This window comes from Lepisma saccharinum, chromosome 18 (assembly GCF_977018435.1).
Source record: "Lepisma saccharinum chromosome 18, izLepSacc3.1, whole genome shotgun sequence".
In the NCBI taxonomy this organism is placed as follows: Eukaryota; Metazoa; Arthropoda; class Insecta; order Zygentoma; family Lepismatidae; genus Lepisma; species Lepisma saccharinum.
Genome location: NC_139246.1, coordinates 33964357 through 33988399, shown reverse-complemented (window position 1 = coordinate 33988399; position 24043 = coordinate 33964357). Strand labels below are relative to the sequence as shown.

Sequence of the window (24043 nt, the reverse complement as noted above, 5' to 3'; positions counted from 1 at the left end):
TTTACACTATAGTTAGATTTCATTGTTTTCTTGTCTAATAGAAGATTGGGATAAATAAATACTCGTGCAACGCCGGGCAATCAGCTAGTAGGTAAGAAAAATCTTGATGCAGTGCAAACAAGGCTTCTTTCAGACACACCAACTTCTCACCATCGATTATGCACCGCTTTTACAAATAACCATTGATATTTATGAATACTTTCATACTGAAGCACACATCGGTCATCGTGAATACATATCAGCCTCTGCCGAACGAACTAAGAAGATCGTTTTCAAGATTCAGAGTCATTTTCCATTGCAGGCAGGTTGTAGTCCACTTTTTTGTATTGCTAGCGATGTTTTGGAATTCAGAACACAACCATTTAACCACAACGGCCTCCACAGGAAACATATAGAAATATCACTACTTTTTGTCCATATCGTAACGACCCGTAGTATCTTTTAATTATTATTGACAACGAACTCCAACTTCCAGTCATTCAACAATCGTTTTCCAATCAGGAAATATACAGAAACATCACAGGAATGCAGTGTCACACAGCACTGAAGCTCTTCCTGGTCATCAGCGGTATAAACACGTAAACAGACGAAATCCAGGAAGAGGCTACAGTCCTGACTGCATTCGTTTAGTAAATTGAATTGCAATAAATGTCTGGGAGGCAGAGAGTTCGGGGTCAGTTCTAATTCAGTTATTGAGGAGCAAGTTACGATTGAATAGAGAGAGAGGAGGAGGTTCTAGGGAGAGTGTGTTAACGCGAATCGCAAATCAGACACTACGTACAGTCACAAGCATAACCTCTCCAAGCAGATCTTCAGTTGGAGTACATTACCCATGCTGATCCAGTCTTTAGGGGTGTGACACTCGAGTGTTATGTGTTGCCATTTACGTGTGTAAATTTAGTACCTCTAGCGCCTTACCACCAAGCTCACCACGAGCAGAGAGTGCTTTACCATCAAGGATGAATGATGATTAGTGAGCTACATTCCCAAAACATCCCCCCCCCCCATACCTAAGGGTGTGAGACGATATATTTCCTATATATGAGAATAATTCAGTAGGGAATTTATCTTTTGAACTTCTTTCACACATTTTATATCCAATGAATGGTCATTGTCACTGTTGTTAAGCTGTTAATAACTATTGAATAATGATTATATTATTTGAAATGAAAACCTAACATGTGCTCGGACAACTAGTCATCAATTTCTGCTTTGTAGCCAGTCTTTAATTCGTAAAAATACAAATGACAGGATTGCAATTTTTAACTATTCGTGTTGAGTAATTATATTAGCAGCTAGGCAGGAATTCCAAGAATTGAAGCAATTCTTGGAATTACGTGGTCAGTAGGGTGCTTCACCCCTGATAATGTAGAATTTTTAAGACGAGTTTTAGTGCATTTAAGTGCATATGCTGCCTGTTTCAATGCATATTTGCATGCATAATTTGTCCTCCTTCTTATACATATAAATCATTCCCTAGCTATTACTATTATATATATATATATATATGAAGACTTATATTATGTACAAGAAACATAAGTAAACATATAAGTTTCCACATATGTATTACATTACAATGATGATCATTGATTGTGTGTAATATGCTTGCAAAGAAAATTCAGCAGAACTTAACTGTAAAAGTAACTTACAGTTTCATTTTCAAGTATCAGTAACTGTAACTGAGTTACTTTCTAAAATGAAGAACTGTTATTCAGCTACTTTCAGAAGACTTCTTTTTTCACTTTCATTATGGGTATAATTTATGGATTTTTTCAGATATTACGATTAGTTGCTCCAACACCTCGTCTTTCATTTGAAAATTTGACAATTCGTTGATTTTCCCTCAAGCATCAAACTCCAACTGGATACGGTAGTTTCCCATTGTTCTCCAGTGCAACGTAGTAAAGAAAATCCACTGATATGAACCAGTTGATGGGAGGTAATTCAGTTTTAAATCTTGAAAATTAACAATGAAGTCGTTTATGTTCCTTTTCTAAAATGAATATTGTTTGGTCCATATTTTTTCAAGCTGCAGTTGGATATAACTTCAAGGATCTAATAAAAAATCACAATTTTATTGCACTTTTTATTCTGTTATACTACTTTCGATCATAAGCATTTATAGGATACCAGAGAATGGTGTGTATTTTTGCTGGAATGACCATCACTAAATGGCTACAATTCGTGAGGGACAAGGAAGCAATGTCATTACAATTTTCATTTATTTTATATACTATTTATATTGTGCACACATGAGAATATCTTTTTCATATTCCCAGTTATGAAAAATTAGAATCCACTCCTTCAGTAATAACCTATTTTTGAAATAGAGTAGATCAAATTGCATAATATCAAATTTCCAATTGTACAAGAACAGTCCACGTTGTTTACATAGAAAAATAGTGAGTCAAGATGTTCTATTGGAACGTCCTAACTTACAATAGTTCCCTCTTCAATGTTCTCTATATAAACCATCAAATCCATACAAGCATTCTTTATACTTTCTGGTACTTCTAAGTTATTTATACGTGTAAGAAGCTGTATCAAAGCAAAGGCTTTTGAATCGTATTGTTCAACTTCGAACCCATCTATAACTTTAAACAAAATGTCCGTATTCTTTGCGAGATACTCCATTACAGTGACTTTCTCTTCTACAATTTGTAACGGTCCATTGTCAAAATATTGAAACAGTTCCGCGAAAGTAGTATCCCTTGGTTCAGTAGCTGAAGGGACTCGACTTCTGTTTCCTAGAGGCACTTCTTGAAGGTTCACAATAATAATCGGCCTCTCCTGTTTCGTTGTCCAAATCTCTACCACTTCATGATCTCCTGTGTGCAAAGGTTCCGCCCCTATTCCAGATTTATTAATTATGTAAGAAATCAAAGACCGTATTACTTCTCGATACCTTCCATCCAATTGGCTGTTGCTTGCCAACTGATTGCAGATAGCAATGAAAAGGTCACCTTTCGTTGCATAATTTTTTATGTTGAGGTACCCGAGGTGCTTCATTAACATTGGAGATTCAGAGACGAATAGTTTGATCAAAGTATCCAAATTGCTCTGTAAGTTTAGGGGAAGAGATTGTCTTGGTATGGCTTCAAGTAGTGATAGGATGTCTATATCAACACCAGATATTTGCCAGATTATTTCAGTGTACTCTACACATTCATCAGGATTACTTGTGTCGATATGTGTTGGCGGTTTTTGCGTGGGTACTGGTCTAACGAATGGTGGGAACGTTTGTTTTTCCCTCGTTGTCTCAGGCGGTGCCCTGGTTAGAGCTGCCATTATTGTGCTTACTCTCACAGGAGCGGGAGTGATTCGTCTGGTGGGCATTGTTGCAGCTGGTGGTCTTGTAATTGGAAGGGGTCTCGTCACAGGAGCTCTTCTTGAAGTGACCGGAATTGGTGGTCTTGTCATTACCGGCTTAGGATATTCAGGGATCGTTCCCTTATCCTTATCTTCATCATGGCACGGGCAAGTCGGCTGGGGAACCTGAGGATAGATTGCTTGTGGTTTTGGAGTTGCTGGTTTCGGTTGGGTAGTTGGTGGTTTCGGTTTGGGAGCTGGTGGTTTCGGTTTGGGAGCGGGTGGTTTTGGTTTGGGTTTGGGAGTTTTTGGTTTCCTAGTTTGACGTTCAGGAGGTGTATATTTAATAAGATGTCCAATTGTTCGTAACCCAGGATCATCCTGTTCTGTCTCAGAAGCGGAATGTTCGTTATTAGAATTCAAAGAAGGTTGTGAGTTTGAAATGAATCGGTTTGGATTTTTCTTTTTTGGTACAATATTTTTCTTCGATTTGATACTAGAATCTCTAAAATGCTTCAGCAAATTTTCCAAAATTGCTTTCTCTCTATGTGTCAGATTTTCTTGAATAATTGTTTTGAATATGTCCGTTATATTTCTATGAGTCTCCTTTCCCTCATCATCAATGTACATTGACTGAATCTTAAACTCTTTTTGCCCAAGACCTTTAAAGTCAATATCTTTAAGTACAGCATCAAAGTCTGCTGCCATTTCTCGACCAAAAACTTCCGATTGTTTGAAATATGTGAGAACACCTTTCAGGAGGTCTCCACGTTTAGAGTATGCACCGTAATCAAACTTTTCAAGCACTCGCCACACCCTCTTATTGGAGAAAAGGTTATTTAAGAATTCTCGGTGTTCCTTTGGTGTGTCCCTTCGCAGTGGAGACAGTAATACATCCGGGTCGACTTTGTATACTTCCTTAACGCATTTATCAGTGAAACTCAACTCCAGAGGTTGTGAATCCTCTTCGTTCAATAGCTTGGGCTGTGACGGTTTTTCATACAAGCCCTTTCTTGATCCAGCTGAGCATTTCAGGGTACATATCCCATCTTCTGAACCTGAAGAACGGGATCGTTTAGAGTTACCTTTAAGGACTAATTCGTCTCCTTCAATCCTAAAATGGTCAATGAACTTATTTAGGTAGCAAATGTCTTCATTCGTGAAGGAAGAAGTTGAATACATGAGCAACCACTTTATAATGTTTATAAACAGAATTCTTGGATTCTTGTACAAGTGGAATGGGAATTGTTCTAGGACGACCCTCCAGTCAATCTCCAATCGCAATAAGATGGCTTTCACAGTTTCAATCGTACGAAGTACTACACGAGGTAACTGCAGAGTGGAAAACGCGTCTATCAACTCCATGACTTGGCCTTTGCTTTTTGGCTTGTAGACCAGACCGTTATTGTTCCATTTCAAGAACTGTATCAGGGAGATCACGCGCAACCTCAGCGGATCAGAATATGGCATTGTCAAAGATAGTTCTTCCAGTAATATCATAAACGCCTTGTCTCTGTCTGTTTCTTCCAGAATGACTCTGAGGATATTTTGTGAAGGTAGGGGAATGCGATTGGTTCTAATTGCTTCCTGAAGACCTTTGCACGCACTTATCACATCGTGTGGGAATTTTGGATTAAGGCAGGTAGAAAATATCACATTAAGATCCGGGCTGTTCTGTTTGATTACCAATAAAGGTTTGCCTGTCAGTTCTGGACCTTTTAAAGTTATATACGGAATAAGCTTTGAAATCGAAAGATGCGTATAGAGATCGGAATTGTCGTCGTTACCAATCCGGAATAGCATATCTTTTATTAAGCTGTGTAGACTGTTGTTATACTTATTAAACCCTATATTCTTATATATATAACTAATATCGGGTTGTATTGCCAGGAGGTTATCGCCGACATGCGTGTATAACCGATCAATATCTGGAGGCATGTGGTGGAAGTGCAGGATTCGTAAGATATATGTGAAGACTTTAGAATTTAGAATCAACTTATTTTCTCTGATAGCTCTCAGAATTAGGCCGTAGAAGGTATCCTGACGGTAGCATGGGTACTGTTGGCCAGCATGATCACTGATCCTAGAGAACCATCTCGATGACACCCACTGCTGTTGAAACCGTGGCACGTTCTTGAAGAAGGCGTTATTATCTGGGACAATGGCATTGAAGTCGAGGTCACCCAGTTCCACGGCTGTCTGAACAATATCGACAGCACATCGGTATCTTGGAGTGACGGTGCTCTGTAGTCGATTCATTATTGCCAGGAATTGGTCACGGTTCGAGGACTTCAAGTGGCTCTGAATTTCCATAACGACGTCCAACGTCTCTATGGCTTTCGACTTGAATCCGTCGTAAAGATCTTTCAGTGCAGTGCGTTGAATGGCTTTCAGTGAGACGCGGGGGTTATGCAGGATGGACGCCAGGGTTCTGCAGATGTTGTTCCTCAGCGTGCTGGCTGCCTCCAGGGTTGCGAGAACCTCTCCCTCAGTTGGGCCATCGACAATGAAATCATCGTTGAAGTTGTCGGCGTGACCAGAAGACTGTAAGGCAATGACTGAATTAGCTATTTTGATAGATGTAAGGTGATAATAAACATATAAATAAAAGGCCTGTTAAGCCTCCTCCGTTTGTAAAAGAGTGCTCACGTGTTGACTGAAGAGCAAGTAGCTTTGTTAGAGGTTCCTAAAGCAGAGATTAATCTAAGCAGGAGGTTTTGTCGGTCACGTAGTGAAAACTCCACCTTTCTTCGTGATTACCAGTGTAGTGTGACCAGCTCCGGCTCGTAACCAAGGTTACGCTTCACGTTTTTGTGTGCAATGACATGTTAGCGGTAAAGTGAATGTATAGCTTGAATATGAAGCCACGTGAAGGGTGGATCGACAGTGTTCCAACATGCAGATATTAAACACCGGAGCAAGAACAATCTCTAGATAAGAATGTTTACTATAGCCTTTGGTAGCGGTAGCCACTAGCATAGACCGACCGCGGCTCAAGAACTCGTGGAGTGATTTTCAAATTACATTGAAGGGCGTGTTATTTTTATTACATTTTCTGTTGACATTGTAACATAGTGAATCGGAAAAAGTCGTAAACATCGGGCAATAATGTTTATTGTACGTTATGTGTAATAAGTAGCTGTATTCACTTTATCTCAAGTCATAAACTGTACATGGCTTTATTGCTTATAAAGAAGAAAGCACCATTCATCATAAAATGCACGTTCGTGTATTCCGTTTCTGACACTTTTTCCTATCTGCATATTGCAACACTAGCAAATAGATTTGCAATTAATTTCAATGGTTAAATTCACACATTACCATCGTTTTGTCATCACGAGGTAAACCAATTATAGTCTCCCCTCTGTCCTGAGTGTGACACTGTTTAGTTTGCAGAAGAAACCTCCGTGATAAGGAGGATAACTTCCCCTGCAGTATTGTTTACCTCTCAACACAAGCCCACTACACACATTTACCTGCTGTTTATTGGCCTTGATGTGCAGTGTGCATGCGAGAAACACGCATCACACCAAGTGATGGATAGGCGTCAGCAAGTGCAAGATAGCTGCTGAAGCCTGGAATAAAGAATGCCTATGCGAGAATATGTGAAGCAAGACCGAGTATAATGGTAGAAAAGGGGAGAAAGAAATTCGGCAGAGCAAAGCAGTATGCGCTGCTGCTAACGGCTGGTACCTGCATTATTGCAGGAGTGGGATGCTATTTCTCAGGAACAATTCATTACTTTTTCCCGCAGTATGCCACATCGTTGTATGGTATTCATTGCTGCCAGGGAACATCATAATTCCTGCTTAACATTTCTGTGGAGCTTTGGAATTTGCCTTTGTCTGAAGACGTACAGTGGGCTCCAAAAGTATTGCTCAGCTTGTCCATGACTATTTTAGTTGGTTTTTATCTTCACCCTACGTATTTTAAGGGCAGTATTTTTACGAATACTAGTTCAGAGGTTGTGTGCAGATTGTTTTGTTTTTTGTGTCAGTTTTTGAAGCTCTCATTGCATAAAACAAAAGGAGTATACGTGGCGATGGATAATTTGCTTGGTAATACTTATGGATTATATTGTACCAATCACCTTGTGACTCTTACATTTGCGGTTTTTTTTTAATTTTTACAATTACTTTCTGCCAAGGTTACATGAAACCTCAACTACATATGTTATTGTCCCATCTGAATAGGATCCTAGGTCTGGATTCGAACCGGGGCCCCCTGCCGTCGTAGCCCGCTGTGCCAAACACCCCGCCACGGAGGCTGGGCATAGTATATGTTCATAACATTTTGTTCTTGTCGGTAAACTTGGTGGTAAGAGACTTACAGGATATCCAACACTATATTGACACTATTGAGATGGGCCGGCCCCCGTGGCAGAGCGGTTAGCACATCGCGCTACGACGTCAGGGCTCCCGGGTTCGAGTCCTGGCCTGCATGGATGTTTGTGAGTGTCCATTCATCAATTTCATCATATCATCATTCATCCCCATCTTTGAAAATTAGCCAAAGTTACACAAAAAACGAAGTGAAATAAAGCAAATCAAATAAATAATAATAATAATAAAGAAAACTATTCAGAAGGATCTGAAGGAAATCATGGAATAAAGTCAATATTGGCATTATCTTGTCCAGAGTAGGAGAAGATAGAAGCCTTGTGCTCCCACAGCAATAAAAGTTTTGGTTTAGGAATATCGGAGAAGTGTGTTAGTTAGTTTAATTAAAGAAAACAATTACCTCACATTCAACAAATGCAGAGTTAATGAGAGAGCATAAAAATTACACAAAACGAAATGGATATATTTAAACTAAATATACTCTTGTTAAAAAAATATATAATAAATGAAGCACACACCCTTTCTATTTGCGCCACAAGCAAAACGAGGATGAGGACTTGTATTGTCATGCTGGAAACACTCTGGTCATTTGGGAGTCCACACGTTTTTTGTTTGACTTCAAAGTAGGCTCAGCTGAAACGATAAAGAACAATCAATTACAAGTTGTTGTTTTTTTAATTAACAATAGAGTACATAACGTTAGACTCTTGGGGAAACTCAGTGCGACTGGCGAAGGGAGCAGGGAAGGCGAAGTCCCCCTTCGAGTGTAATAGTCTGCTCTACAAGAGGAAGCAGGATAATTAAGCTAATTTTTAGAACAGAAATGTATCTTTGTTATACTTAAGAGAATAAAAAAAATATGGTTGCTCTCGAAAGTGTCTCCTTCATCTCACCTGACCACAATACTTAGAAACTTGCATTTGAAGTGAAATAAATGGTAGAGAAAATATGATAGCCACTACAGAAGCGATATTTTCAAGAGTAATAATCAATACAGTGGTTTCCTTAGCAATGACCATTATGATCAACACTCAAGTATTTTTCATCCATAATTGATTGATTGATTGATTGAGATGATGTTTTGAGTCCACTTTATGCAGATTAAGGCCAATCGGGTCTGGACCTACAGTTTAAAGTGGAATCCTAACCACTATGTGCTTCCACAGGGAATCGAACACGGGACTCTTTGATTACAAAGCGACGACGCTACCTTTCACTGTGCCATCTGGGAGGCCCCTCCGTCCATAATTAAAACACTATCAATTTCCATATGAGTCGAGATCCTAAACGAGAATGAGGACTTGTATTCTCATGCTTGAAACACTCTGGATATTTGGAACAGCAAGTTTCTCTCTCTTTCTTTCTCTTTCTCTCTGTCTTTATCCCTCTCTCTCTCTCTCTCTCTCTCTCTCTCTCTTTCTTTGACTTTCTCTTTCTTACTATCTCTCTTGTTCTCACTTTCTCTCTCCCTCTATTTCTCTCTCTCCCTCTCTTTCTCTATCTCTCTTTCTCTCTCTCTCTATTTTATTTTCCTCTCTCTCTTCCTCTCCCTTTCTCTCTTTCCCTTTTTCTCTCTTTATCTCTGCCTTTCTCTCTCTCACTCACTTTCTTTGACTTTCTCTTTCTTTCTTGCTCTCACTTTCTCTCTCCCTCTCTTTATTTTCTCTCTCTCTCTCTCTTTCTCTCTCTCTCTCTCCCTCTCTGTTTCTTTTTCTTTCATTCTTCCTCTCCCTTTCTCTCTTTCCCTTTCTTTCTCTCTCTTTTTTTCCCATTCTCTCTCCATTTCTCTCTTTCTCTTTCTCTCACTCCCTTTCTCTCACTCCCTTTCTCTCTCTTTCTTTCTCTCTATCTTTCTCTCTCTCTTTCTTTCTCTCTATCTTTCTCTCTCTCTTTATTTCTCTCCCACTCCCTTTCTCTCTCTTTCTTTCTCTCTCTATCTTTCTCTCTCTCCCTTTCTCTCTCACTTTCCCTCTCTATCTTCCTCTCTCTTTTTATCTCTCTCCCTTTCTCTCTCTCTTTCTCTCTATCTCTTTTATTCTCTCTTTATCTCTCTCTCTCTCTCTCTCTCACACACACACATTCTCTCTCTCTCTCTTTCTTTCTATCTCTCTCTCACTCAACACGCACACACACACACACCTGCAGGTAGACTCAACGGTTCTGTAGATGCACGCATAACAAAATGAATGCAAATCATGAGAAAGCACCTGTTATTACAAGTTACGAGTAGTTTGTATTGGTCATGATTTCTACGTCATAGTCACTGCTTCAACTTGAAGGACACTGTAAATACGGCCTTCGTAACTTTATTTAAAGCAGCGTATAACTTGTAACATTTTTCATCCTTTTGAGGGGTGTAATAAGTGGCTTTTTCAGAAGTCACTCAAGGGTCAAGCTCACTTCAATGCAGTACACCCTGGGCTGCATTGTTGCAGACTATCCAGGTTCTGGTGTGTGACTTGCAGCCGCGGAACTCTTTGTTGCATCCTGTCCATGTGTGTGATTGTATTTTCGTCAATTTAATATCATTTGTAGTCAACATCTTCACCATTAGCCATAAATGGCACAAAAGAGAAGTAAAATATAACAAAAAATGAATCAATTTTTCACCCTTCATTTCATTTTTATATTTTTCTCAGTTTTTAATCGATTAGGTTACTTTTTAGGTTAATCGCGGCGAAGGAGATGACTGGTGATAAGATGAAATTGACAAAGCGACTCTAGCAGTATCCATGTCCGGCCTGGATTCTAACCTGTGACCTTCGATAGCGAAATAGCGAGTGCGAGATGCCCACTGAACGCGCTCAGGCATCACCGAATACAGACGTGATATTCGCTACAGTTTTATAGTCTGGTAATTTTCTGAACTGGCCATCAGGTTAAAGTAACCTCCACTGTCTCATTCTCTGCATGGTGTTGCCAGGCGCATTAGAAACAGTAAAAGTTATAAGTAATCGAATGGTTTATTTTATTTAGCTTTTCTGACAATTTTGGTTAATCGCAAAGATTGAGATGAGTGATGATATGATGAAATTATTGAAGGGACACTCACAAAGAATCGCCATGCCCAGGTCGGGATTTTAACCCGATACCCCTGGTGTCGCAGCGAGATGTGCTAACCACTCCGCCACGGAGGCTGGTTATTGTTTGACTGGAGAAATGCCAAAAATAATTACTTCATTTAGTTCCTCGTTCCCTAAAAAAGTAACTGATTGATAGTAACAGTTACTTCAAAAAGTAACTAGTTTCGGGTATTCATTTTAAAAAAAAAGAAGTCACAGTTAATTATTTCAGAAAGTAACTACACACAGAACCCAAAACGTGTCAAATGACACATATATATTTTGATTTCAATAACACGTTAACGAGCATAAACTGCAAATGATGAACCTTTAGTGTGTCAAAATACACATTGGAATGTATTAATTGATATTTTTATGAGATGAAGTTCCGTGTGATGCACTAAAACGCATCAATTTGGAAGATCAGACAAGATCGTTTCGAAGATAAGAAAATTACAAATATAGCTGTGTCAATTGATGCAGTAAAAGTAAAAGTTCGTTATCTTCGAAATGATATTGTCTGATCTTCCAAATTGATGCATTTTAGTGCATCACACGGAACTTCTTCTCATTAAAATACCCTTTAATACAAGATCATTTCGAAGATAAGAAAATTACAAATATAGCTGTGTCAATTGATGCATTAAAAGTGAAAGTTCGTTATCTTCGAAATGATATTGTCTGATCTTCCAAATTGATGCATTTTAGTGCATCACACGGAACTTCATCTCATTAAAATACCCTTTAATACATTCCAATGTGTATTTTGACACACTAAAAGGTGCATCATTTGCAGTATATGCACGTTAACGTGTTATTGAAATCAAAACATATGTGTCAATTGACACGTATTGGGTTCTGTATGTAGTTCCAGTTACTCGAAGAAGTAACTGTTACTTCCAAACACTGCAGGTCACTAACATTAATACTGAAATACACTCAGTAGCATTCGATCAGTCAAAAATCACACATATTGCATTTGTCAATAAAATACCTTTGAATATAATCACATTTATATTATTATTATTATGATGATCATTGTAATAACAATGATTATTATTTCTTTATTTTAAATGGCGTAGTGAAGGCCTTTCTTCAACTCAACCACATACATATGGTTATACATTAATATGTATACGAGGGCAGGCTGATAAGTATTGATCCTTAACTAGAAAAAAATTAAGCTAGGAAATTGTAACTGCCACACTATTCTACATATTCCCCCAGGAAGTAAATGCACTTGCGACATCTGCCTGCAGCTTCTTAAGTCCTTGCAAATAAAATGCTTACGGGTGCTGGTGTAACCACTCATTTGCAGCATTAGTTGCCCGCTGAGCATTCCCAAATCGAATTATTTTAGGTTTTTCAGTTGGGGAAACAAATGATAGTCAGATGGAACCAGGTCAGGCGAATAGGGTGGATGGGGCAACTTTTGAAAGCCTAAGGAGGTCCGTGTCGCCGTTGTTTCACATCATCTTCTGCATTGCACTTTCCTGGAGGTGCTGCCAATTTCACTTTGGACCCGAAAAACAAAGGGAATTAAAAATCATAGAAAGTCGATTTTTGCACCATTACATATAGAAGAATTGACCAGTACATCCTGCAAATTTCAGCCTCCTAGCACATTTTTTCTTGGTAAGGCTCAATACTTATCGGCCTCTTCTCGTATATGTGGTGTAAGTGGTCACCCTTCCACGTAGTACATCCAATTGTCAACCTCGCTTCTACATAGTACGCCCTGGACTGCATTTTGCAGATTAACGAGGCTCTGGCGTCTGAACCTACGACCCGTATAACCCTCTATAGGGCTGTGTGGTGTCCTGTGTTTTGTCCATACCTGTGCTGAGTGCTCCTTTACAGCCTCATCTTATAATCCAAGTTAGAATATTTTATTGCGACACTACAGTTATGTTAAATTAGTTATAATTTAGTTATGGTAAGGGGCTGGACCCCGTATAATGAAACGGGTGCAAATAGCCTAAGTGCCTATGCCAAAATTTCGAATTCAATCATGAATCGTAATCTTATATATTGCACATATGCTTACACACGCATAGAAACACACTGTCGCTCGCATACTTACAGGTTTATACATACCTGTGAATTCGTGTCCGAACAAGGAACATCTGCGTTGTAATCTCTTGAAGAGTACTTTATGAGTAAAAACCGTTGGTATCTTCAATTTCGAAAGTACTTTAATGTCAATTTATGCCTGAAATCAAGCCAAACATATTTTCTGCTTCAGATGATTCCTCATGATTTACACGCATTTGTTATGACTGTTTCTTCAGAAGCGTTACTGTGAACTTCCAAGCATGATTTGCTTTCAGTAAATATTTACTCCGCGCCAATGGTTCACGCTAACGGAAGATCCAATCAAAAGATGAGAACAGATTGAACGTCCAGTTGTAAATATTCGACCAGAGCTAATGTGACAAATGTGTGCAAGAAGTTTTACCATCAGTAACAATCGAATGGACTTGTGTGAAAAAATATTAAAAATGGAGAACTTTGTCCACTTATCTGCAAGTATCGTTTTCCAATTACGTACAAAGTCATAGTTATTAATATTTACTAGCAGAATTGAACATTCTGGTGAATTTTTCAAATCAAGATTTCAGAAATATAACTCCTTAACTACCTTTATGCAATTTTTAATCGTTCATATCGATGGTTGAAAACTTCACTAATTAGTAACTAAAGGCATGAACTAGATTAATCATGTACATAACGTTCACAGAATAACTTCACATTCCTTTTGCATGACCAATCCTTCTAAAATGATTTAATTTCTGTGTAGATTTTCAGTGAATCTAATAAGCACTTTGTCTTGGTTTATTAAGTTCTCCGAGATTTAGCTTGAATATTTCATTACATGATAGTTATAAGTAAAACTGCCTTAGTCTGTCCTCACTACAAAAATATTAGTTCCAATATTAACATTTGTTGTTTCCAAAGAAATCTAACTTTAAACTTAGGTTAGAAATAGGTAGTGTCAAATTGAACGAACAATTATTGCAATATGCTCAAAACATTTTCTATATGATTTTAATGTGAAGGTTATTAAGCTAAGCATCTAACCATGTTATTATTTCTCAAAATGAGACATTGTCGAAAACTGTTTTCAGACAATTCTTTCGGCACTATCACATCACACTATCAACACAGGAAACACCCAGAAAAAATATTTGGTTTATGCAGTAGATAGATTGTGAAACATCTATGATGTTGTTATACAGGGTGATCCGTTTGAGATGTCAGAAAAGTAAACCTTTATACACAAGAGGTTAATGTACGTATCTGTGAGCAGTTTGTTGTAATACAAGCAGAAAGGAATGTACGTTTCGAGTGATTGGAGTTTTACTGACTTCAGCTGCGTGGCGGCAGTACCATGCATGTAATACTCGAAAATTTCTTATACCATACGACATACTGTGTGCGCTGTTATGATGTGACCACCTCCTTTGTTACCATGCACATTAGCGCCGCCATGTGGCTGAAGTCTGTAAACCTCCACTCACTCGAAACTTATATCCTTTCTACTTATATTACAAGCTGCTCGGAGATACGTACATACATTAACCTCTTGTATATAACGGTTTACTTTTCTGACATCTCGAACGGATCACCCTGTATATTTGTATGCAGATATTCACTTGTTTTTGCTGATTGGTTGTCAAGCATGGAGTTAGCCATGTTGTAATATTTTGATTTATGGATTAAATTGTTATTTTATATTAAATCGAACCTACATAAGTCATTATATTACCGTGGTTGGTAACGCAGCAGTTTACAAGGAAGATTTGGTAGGAAGTGTCATACTGAAGTGACAAACGACATGCGACACATTCCGCTTGAGAACGAACAAACGAACTTTTGACACCGTACCTGCATGATAAGCTTCAAAAGTCTCCATTCGATTGGTTAAATCCTCTAGTGACACATGATACGTGTCACGTGTCGCGATAGGCGTAGCTACGGGGTGCGCCGGGTGTGCCTAGGCACACCCTAATGGGCTGCTTTATCAAAGAGAATTAAATACAGATATTTCAATAAGAGCGGCAGTTTGTAAGAAGTTGAAAATGTCATTACTTGGTACAAACGTGTGCATTATCGCTGATGAAACGGGTGTCTATAGATTTTCGATTTTTTTATCTCATTGGAGAAATAAGATATTTACTGTATTCTACTCTGTACTACAGCGCTTTTCTTCTATACCTGTCACAAACTGCACGTGTGAGAGAGAGCTTTCTCCAAGCTTACCCAAGTTAAAACTAAATTATGAGCAACTCAGAAACAGGATAGATTGGAAGCCCTGCTCTTTTCCTTTGTGGAACAGGAAAAAGCTTAGTATATTGATGTAAATGAAGTTATTGATGAGTTAAAGAACATTGTACCTTTTGACACACGTCTCTTGTTATACCGTAGATGACGTGTATTTTGATGTATTTGTTTGTAACATTTATGAACATTTTGTGTGTGTGTAATTTCTATGCATTTTGATTTTTTCTACTACATATATTCAGAAATTTTCAATTAGTGACTGTGTTGCTAAATATGCTATTAAAAAGGTACATGACTTCATTTTTTTCTTTGTGCACACCCAAATATAAAGTTCTAGCTACGCCTATGCGTGTCGCTTTGATGTGAAATCTTCCTTAATTTTGTCTCCAAGAGACACGTATTACTTACAGTCAATTGTTTTGGAATGCAATATTTTGGGAATGAAATTTGGCAGGAAAAATGAAATCTGTTGGGAGAAGTGTCGAGGTATTGTTGTCAGTTTGTGGTATTTTCCAAGAAAATGATTCTTTAAATTTTACCCGAATAGTATTGGGGTCAACACCATCTTCAGCACTCCTATTTTCATCTCAATAGTATTAATATAAGGAATAATTAATGAATGTGATATGATATTTATTTCCATTTAAGATACAAGCCCATGGACTGTGCGTATGATACGATACAATATTTCTATATCTATACTATACACACCGCCTTTAGAAACATTTATAATCAGAAACATTTAGAAAACATGTATATGTACAGTGTCTCTCAAAAGTTTTAGGACAACGACATTTTAAACTAGGCAACCCAATATACACAAGGCGTTGGTGGGTTGCGTGTAGAGTTAGGCTCAATTTCAGGGTTGCCACATGCACAATAAATATTTATAAGATACGCGAAAGAAATAAAAACAAGTATTAGTGTATAAAAGTATTAAAAACATCACTATTATATCGCAAGTGACAAAATTCTTTCTGAAAGAAAAATAATAGGTTTTCTAGTATTTCATCGATGATGAGTCTACAGAAAGGAGAAGAGGTAAGAGAAAACGAGAGGTGACAAAGGACAGGACAAAGAGAAAGTGAGAGGAGAAGAGGAAAAGTAGAGGAGAGAAGAAAGAGAGGATAGACGAGGAGAGCAGATGTAGTAAGGAGAATGGAAAAATATTCTAGGAGAGATGAGGAAAATGGAGCAAAGAAGAGAAAAGAGAAGGAAAACGAGATGAGAGAAGAGTGGAGAGTAGAGTAAAGGAGAGAAAAAGAGAATAACGAAAAGAAGAGGAGAAAAGTGCGTGGAGTCGGAAATCTAAGACAGGAAAGGAGATACGAGGAGTGGAGATGAGTGGGATGGAGATAAGATGCGAGAAAAGTAGGGAAGGCGATATGAGATAAAAGCAGAGCAGAAGGAGGGAGAGAAGAAGGAGAAGGAGAAGAGAAGAACAGAAGGGACTGAAGAGAAGAGGAAGTTGCAGAAAATATGGTCTCAGCGTCAAGAATTGATGAATTGGTCAAATTATCGACATGAATCATTCAATAACATTTTGAAATGTATTGGAGAATGTATTAAATCGGTGCGAAATGCCTTTTAGCTTAGTTCAGAGCAAGGTAAAATCTTCCATGTAAGATCTTTGATTTTACCTGCGATTATACCACTAAAAACATGAATGTAATTTTAATATTTATATGAATTATCCAATTTTTGTCCACTTGTCGGTTCGTTGAAATGGAGATTTTGTAATTTAATATTTCCCCTCCCCCCATCGTTAATTCCAAACTGAATCATTCCGTTTCACACGGCGTGGACAATGAACACAATGGGATAGGTCTAAAACTTACGAAAATTTTCTGCCACCGGAAGGGTTTAAACCTACGACCATTAGATTGACAGTCCTGAACGTTAAACACTACACTACAAGCTTTCGCTCCTGGAAGTAAGTAGAAGGAGCTGACCAAGGTGAAATGTAGATGCAACTCTCCTCCTACTTGTAATGTGCAAACAATACTTGTTTGTAACAAAGAAAACGAAGGTAGTACGACTCGGCGAAAACATTTAATGGAGAATTGCACATGATGAAAACTTCTCATTTGATATTTGCGGAGGTATCCTTGCATTGAACTCGAGTGGGAAAAGGGGTAAAATTAGTATGTCCTGAATTGCCACAAATATAAATAGTTATTTCATTAATATTTGTCAATGTCTTTGAAGCAGTACACAATTATCGTTAAAGTATCATAATTCACAATCTTATACATGAAAATATCCCTTTGAACGTGTGTCAATTCATTTATTTTTTTTATTTTTTTATAAATTCCATTTGCAGAAGAATGTAGCCACTATACACTGCTATTACAAATAATGTTACCATGCTCTTGTTTGTAATAAAAGGAGAATTAAAAAAAGAACACCTCCTAAGGAGAATCGAACCTGGGACCGAGATCAGTGCTTTCAAGAACTCGAACCAATACACGACGCCCTTACTTTCGATTGAAACAACAATTTTTAAGTATTCTGTCTCTCCAATATTGTAAATGAAGTTGGGTATACATGTGGTTGAACTTTTACTTTAATTTTTGATTGCTTTCTTGTAGTATAGCAGATATCTTCGAGAAATAATTTTCGAAGTGATGAAAGAAAAACGAGAATATTGAGTTGCGAAAATGCGAGTTATTTCTTCTAACTTATTATTGTGATTAGACATTAGTAATGAAAAATATCTAGAGGCTTGAACATTGCAGGACGATGTTCTTTTCCTGTGATACTGCAACAGACGAAATGCTTGTTTACTGACGCAAGTCTGGTGTTCAGAACAGTCTTATGAAATGTATTTGCTGTTGCGTAAAGTAACACGAAATAATTACACCGTTAGTGAACTACCAAATCTGCGCAACGTTAGACGTAAACAGGCGGAAAATTTTATTCTTTACACTTGACAGTATTAGTCAAGAGAGACTCGTGAGACACTGTGTTAAGGTGCTGGAGTAAATCCTTCTTATTTTTCTTCCTCGAAGGACAACAATTTTTAAAGTAGAGCAACAGTAGTTCCGCTCTTTCTTATTTCTTTTAAATTCTTCCACATTCCTTTCATTGGGTTAAATATAAATAAAAGTATTGCTTGCATTTCTGTCATTGACGTAGACCAAGCCAGTACGCAGGATTTCTTTGAGGGAGCGGCCAGACCCAAATGTGTGTGTGTGTGTGTGTGTGTGTGTATATATATATATATATATATATATATATATCAGAGAGACAGATATTACAAAATAGTTCAAATAGTGCATGCGCGATTCAAAAGTCATGATAATTCTATGTTTAGAAAATAATATATTTATAAATTAAATGTTGCGTACTAGGAATTACGAGTATTATTACAATAAAGAACATGTCTAATTGTGAGTTAAGAAAACAACAATAACAATGAGACATTCTCGCATCACGATTGCAGTTCGAAAAAGTCGGGACAGGGATTGAAAGTAGCGCACTGTCCTGACTAAATCGGTGAATCGGACGTCTGCTAGCCTTGCATTATAAAACTAAAACCATCCAATATTGCAGCCTGAAGACTTTTGCGCAAGAAACAGATTCATTTATGTAAGAACAAAATTGAAATCTTTACACATTTCTAAAATCGACGACGTTATTTTCGTAGTTATTGATAGGTTCACATTTAAATATTTCACTCAGATAGGTTTATTGACAATCGTGAACTTTTCGTTTAATAGATAATATTTGGTTTTAAACGACGGGAGAACATTGGTCTAATTTTCTTTCTTGCTCTTTTGTGAGAATATATACTTCTACAATAGCAATCGCGTTCTGAAACGGTGGAAAAAAAAGACTTGGTTTTCAAAGGCAGACAACCTTGGTAGCGTAGCTTGTTCGCGTTCAAAGTGACTCACTCACGCTATTTAAGGACACTTCTTATCGCAAAACATTGTCCATCGATGCACCCAGCAAGTTACGAGTGACCAGAGTCGAATTTTAAAGAGAATCTGAAGAATGATAGATTTCATCAGAGGCGGCTAGGTGGGCACTAGCTCAACATGCAATAGTTTAAGTGATAATTTCTGACAACCAAGAAACCTTAACGAATAAGTATTGGGATAGTAATAATACGTACCCGCTCCTTTTTAACAATGTAAGCTACAAGACAATCTGTATTCCATTTGTTTGTATTGGCAACTTGGTCAACCTGAGGGTATTATAAGGAACTATTTCATAGATGTTCATGTAACCGTTACAAAATTACAAATAAAATAAATTCACAAGCTTAGATATACTAACAACGAAAAAATAAATTTAGAGTTAATTTTCAAATGCATGTGTATAGAGTACAGAGCTATATCAGAGTATTGAACTTCTTTTTGCAGGATAACGTTTACAATATTGACGCGACAGAATAATTAAGAACTGTTGCTCCAAGGGAAGCAAAGGGCGTAGTGTATTGGTTAGAGTTCTTGAAAGCATTGATTGTGGTCCTAGGTTCGATCCTCCTTAGGAGGTGTTCTTTTTTTTTAATTCTCCTTTTATTACAAACAAGAGCATGGTAACATTAATTGTAATAGCAGTGTATAGTAGCTACATTGTTCTGCAAATGGAATTTATAAAAAAAATAAACAAATAAATGAATTGACACACGTTCAAATCGATATTTTCATGTATAAGATCGTGAATTATAATACTTTAACGATAATTGTGTACTGCTTCAAAGATATTGACAAATATTAATGAAATAACTATTTATATTTGTGGCAATTCAGGACATACTAATTTTACCCCTTTTCCCACTCGAGTTCAATGCAAGGATACCTCCGCAAATATCGAATGAAAAGTTCTCATCATGTGCAATTCTCCATTAAATGTTTTCGCCGAGTCGTACTACCTTCGTTTTCTTTGTTACAAACAAGTATTGTTTGCACATTACAAGTAGGAGGAGAGTTGCATCTACATTTCACCTTGGTCAGCTCCTTCTACTTACTTCCAGGAGCGAAAGCTTGTAGTGTAGTGTTTAACGTTCAGGATTGTCAATCTAATGGTCGTAGGTTCAAACCCTTCCGGTGGCAGAAAATTTTCGTAAGTTTTAGACCTATCCCATTGTGTTCATTGTCCACGCCGTGTGAAACGGAATGATTCAGTTTGGAATTAACGATGGGGGGAGGGGAAATATTAAATTACAAAATCTCCATTTCAACGAACCGACAAGTGGACAAAAATTGGATAATTCATATAAATATTAAAATTACATTCATGTTTTTAGTGGTATAATCGCAGGTAAAATCAAAGATCTTACATGGAAGATTTTACCTTGCTCTGAACTAAGCTAAAAGGCATTTCGCACCGATTTAATACATTCTCCAATACATTTCAAAATGTTATTGAATGTTTCATGTCGATAATTAGACCAATTCATCAATTCTTGACGCTGAGACCATATTTTCTGCAACTTCCTCTTCTCTTCAGTCCCTTCTGTTATTCTCTTCTCCTTCTCCTTCTTCTCTCCCTCCTTCTGCTCTGCTTTTATCTCATATCGCCTTCCCTACTTTTCTCGCATCTTATCTCCATCCCACTCATCTCCACTCCTCGTATCTCCTTTCCTGTCTTAGATTTCCGACTCCACGCACTTTTCTCCTCTTCTTTTCGTTATTCTCTTTTTCTCTCCTTTACTCTACTCTCCACTCTTCTCTCATCTCGTTTTCCTTCTCTTTTCTCTTCTTTGCTCCATTTTCCTCATCTCTCCTAGAATATTTTTCCATTCTCCTTACTACATCTGCTCTCCTCGTCTATCCTCTCTTTCTTCTCTCCTCTACTTTTCCTCTTCTCCTCTCACTTTCTCTTTGTCCTGTCCTTTGTCACCTCTCGTTTTCTCTTACCTCTTCTCCTTTCTGTAGACTCATCATCGATGAAATACTAGAAAACCTATTATTTTTCTTTCAGAAAGAATTTTGTCACTTGCGATATAATAGTGATGTTTTTAATACTTTTATACACTAATACTTGTTTTTATTTCTTTCGCGTATCTTATAAATATTTATTGTGCATGTGGCAACCCTGAAATTGAGCCTAACTCTACACGCAATCCACCAACGCCTTGTGTAAATTGGGTTGCCTAGTTTAAAATGTCGTTGTCCTAAAACTTTTGAGAGACACTGTACATGTGTAAATGGAAATATTTCACTCTTCTAATATTTGAAATTGCTCAGTATGACCACCTTCACAACTGTACTCCACTCTCGGCCTGTGCCTGAACCACTGTTCCGTACCCTTCACTTTCACTGACCCCTTGCAGCATTTTTCTGCGCGCCCTCCATACATCATGTAATAGAAACCCAGGACGCTTTGATGTTCTTACCCGTTCTATAGCCTGGTTTATATTGGTTGAGTAGACGGGAGGCGTATTTACAAACCCTATAGTGCTGCAGAACGAGAGGTATATAACGCTTCCTTATTGGCTGTGTGCACCGGAAGTGTTTATGCTTCGTGTCCATTGTTCCTTGCTTCTTCATTTACAGCAAAAGTATGGAAAAATAAGCCTTGTGATTATATAGTATAAAGGTTGTAATCAGATTGTTGAAATTACGTTAAGAAATATACGGTTATATAATAAAATATAATGGTTAAAATGATATACGTTGGATATACATAATTTTCTCAATAGTCATTGGTAGTTACAATATTTGCGCTGATGTGACTTTAAATAGAAAAATCATTCACTTCAAGAAGAGTTCTGATTTCTGTCTTCTAAAACATTAATTTAAATAATTTTGCTAAAAAATGAACCTTAGCGTAAATGGGTTTCTTATCTAGTTGGGATGGATATCTGAAATCTACACTGTTAATTTGAACCCTGCCATCTAGCGTTAACTTGGAGGAACGCTGCATCAACTTCCGGAATGGCAGCCAATCAGTAGCCAAATATCGCTGGAGGTTCTGCAGTACTATAGGGTTTGTAAATACGCAGACGGGAGAGTAGCTGGAGCGAGTAGGGTAAAGCGAGCTACTCTCCTCGTGTAAAGAACTGGGAAGAATACTGGAGCCAGTACTCGTTCTAGTAGTCAGGACAGTAGAGTGGCTGTCCACGGAGGACAGCGACTCGACCGGGTTGCGTCCTCTCCCATCGATTTTTTCACTCTCGCGTAAACTCGACAGACAACTCAGTCAATGTAAGCTCTTTCTGAAGTCTGTGCTGTGGTAGAGTGTTGTGATTTTGCTTCCAAGTCCGACAACATAAAGTTTGTAGAAGCGTAGGAGAAGTAAAATTGAAAATATATAATTTACGTTCTACGTACAACCAAGAACAATTGAAAATAGAAAATCAAGGAAGTTAGTTTTCTTTCTAGACTTGTTCTCGTGCATCACTGTATTCATTTGTCGTAAAATAGAAGTGTGTGTGAACTGTTTTAGAGATTATTTTTAAATCGCCAACGACGTCGACGTGTTCGTATTGTCAAAATAGAACCAACCAGCTGCACTATCCCACTTTGATAGAAAGTGTGTAAACACCAGTGGCGTAAACTGAATCCAAGATATGGCTATCTTACTATGTCACGTGGTCCTAGGCTATGAATACAAATAAATTTACCAACTCCTAAGAAATCAGGTTGCCAACCCATGAGAAATCAGGTTGCCAACTCATAAGAAATCAGGTTGCCAACCCATAAGAAATCTGGTTGCCAACTCATAAGAAATCAGGTAACCAACTCATAGAAAATCAGGTTGCCAACCCATGAGAAATCAGCTTGCCAACTCATAGGAAATCAGGTTGCCAACTCATAAGAAATCACGTCGCCAACTCCAGAATCAGCATCATCATCTCACTGATATGAATAATATTATTTACAATTTCTGATCGATTTTTCTCCCGTATTTTATTCTCTAGACTTCAGGCTTCGCAGATAGCCTATCGAGCCTAGAATATACGCTCCTGGTAAACAGCTACTCGCCGCATAATGGTCGAGTCGAGCAGACAAGGCAGTAACTCGTCCCAGTAACTCTCCCGCTTACTCGACCTATGTAAACCAGCCCTATCTCCCTAGATACTGCCTGGATTATCTGCTCATTGCTGTCCTGTGCATTGTCACCCCATTTGCGTTGTCTTAGGGGCGCCGACCAAACACACTGGAGTAGGATGTGGGCCCTGGTCTCCTCTTCGTCGCATAGCGTGCAGATGACACAACCGTCCCCCCCCCCCTATTAAAGGGCGTTTATTGTAGGACATATTGCAAGTGATTTTTTTCGTCAGCATTCGCTTCCTCGTGGTCTCCATAGTCTCTTGTGACTGACCCAAAGATGTTCATTTATTTCATTTATATTTATTGTTTAATTTTTGTGTTTAAAATGCATTATGATATTTATGTTGTTATCAATTACTATTTTGTTATGTTCCAAAACGTTGTTGAATTAATAAGATGTATAATTAATTATTGATGTGAAATTACGATGTATAAATTTCTATACATATTTTGAGCATAGCAACGAAAAACAAAAGACAGGAGAGCAATAAGTGAAAAATATATTGAAATTATATATAGTGACGTCCGAGTTTTCTTTGAATTTAACAAACTGTAAGGAGATTTGGATAAAGATAAATACTAGGATGTTTCGTTGAAGTGTGTGTGAAAGACTTGCTTCAATAATTTGGCGCCTACAGCCAGGATCCTAGAAAAAAGGACAATCTTCTGATGCGTGGTTTGAAGTTTGCGCAATGGTAGTTATAGACTTTTAAAATTGTATTTGGTCTTCAAGTTGCAATTTGTTGAACATGTTGCGAAGACAAAATTGGCGACCCTAAATATTTTATTTCTTAAGTTTATTATTATTCTGTGAAATCATGGCAGATAAATCTAAAGAAACGAAGCCTAGACATTCACGTAGGCTAAAATCTAATGTTGCATATGAAGGAACCTACTTAAATAGTAGTAATTCTCACGATGGTGATATTTGTGATGTACAGTCAGGTAAGATTGAAGGAGTGGCGTGTTGTGATAAGCTCGATAATGACCTGAGGTATGTGCAATGTTTTGATTGCCGTTCGTGGTATCATGTTTCATG

The 24043-nt window shown here is 37.7% G+C and overlaps 2 protein-coding genes across 3 annotated transcripts in view; one reads left to right on the top strand and one right to left on the bottom strand.

The window, feature by feature from the left end:
- Nucleotides 1-2072: 2072 nt before the first annotated feature.
- LOC146002503 (uncharacterized) lies at nt 2073-12966 on the bottom strand. 2 transcript variants are annotated; one of them, XM_083140392.1, is made up of 3 exons: nt 12809-12966; nt 8168-8282; nt 2073-5853 (listed from the first exon to the last, which is right to left on the bottom strand). In XM_083140392.1, the coding sequence occupies exons 2-3, from the start codon at nt 8216-8218 to the stop codon at nt 2431-2433; spliced, it is 3474 nt and encodes a 1157-aa protein (XP_082996518.1). In that variant the 5' UTR covers nt 8219-8282; nt 12809-12966; the 3' UTR covers nt 2073-2430. The 2 variants fall into 2 exon arrangements, with proteins under 2 accessions (XP_082996518.1, XP_082996519.1); XM_083140393.1 differs by having other exon boundaries at nt 12795-12893.
- Nucleotides 12967-13141: 175 nt separating this feature from the next.
- LOC146002501 (chymotrypsin-C-like) overlaps nt 13142-24043 on the top strand; it is a 167107-nt gene continuing 156205 nt past the window's right edge. Inside the window, exon 1 of the mRNA XM_083140388.1 lies at nt 13142-13236. The gene's annotated coding sequence lies outside the window, so the exon portion shown is untranslated. The remainder of the gene's footprint in view (nt 13237-24043) is intronic.

Coding starts and splice junctions, on each gene's coding strand:
- LOC146002503 (XM_083140392.1), bottom strand. CDS start 8,218: ATGACAATACAAGTCCTCATCCTCGTTTTGCTTGTGGCGCAAATAGAA. Junction 5,854..8,167: donor TTGTGGCGCAAATAGAAAGG/GTGTGTGCTTCA, acceptor ATTGCCTTACAG/TCTTCTGGTCACGCCGACAA.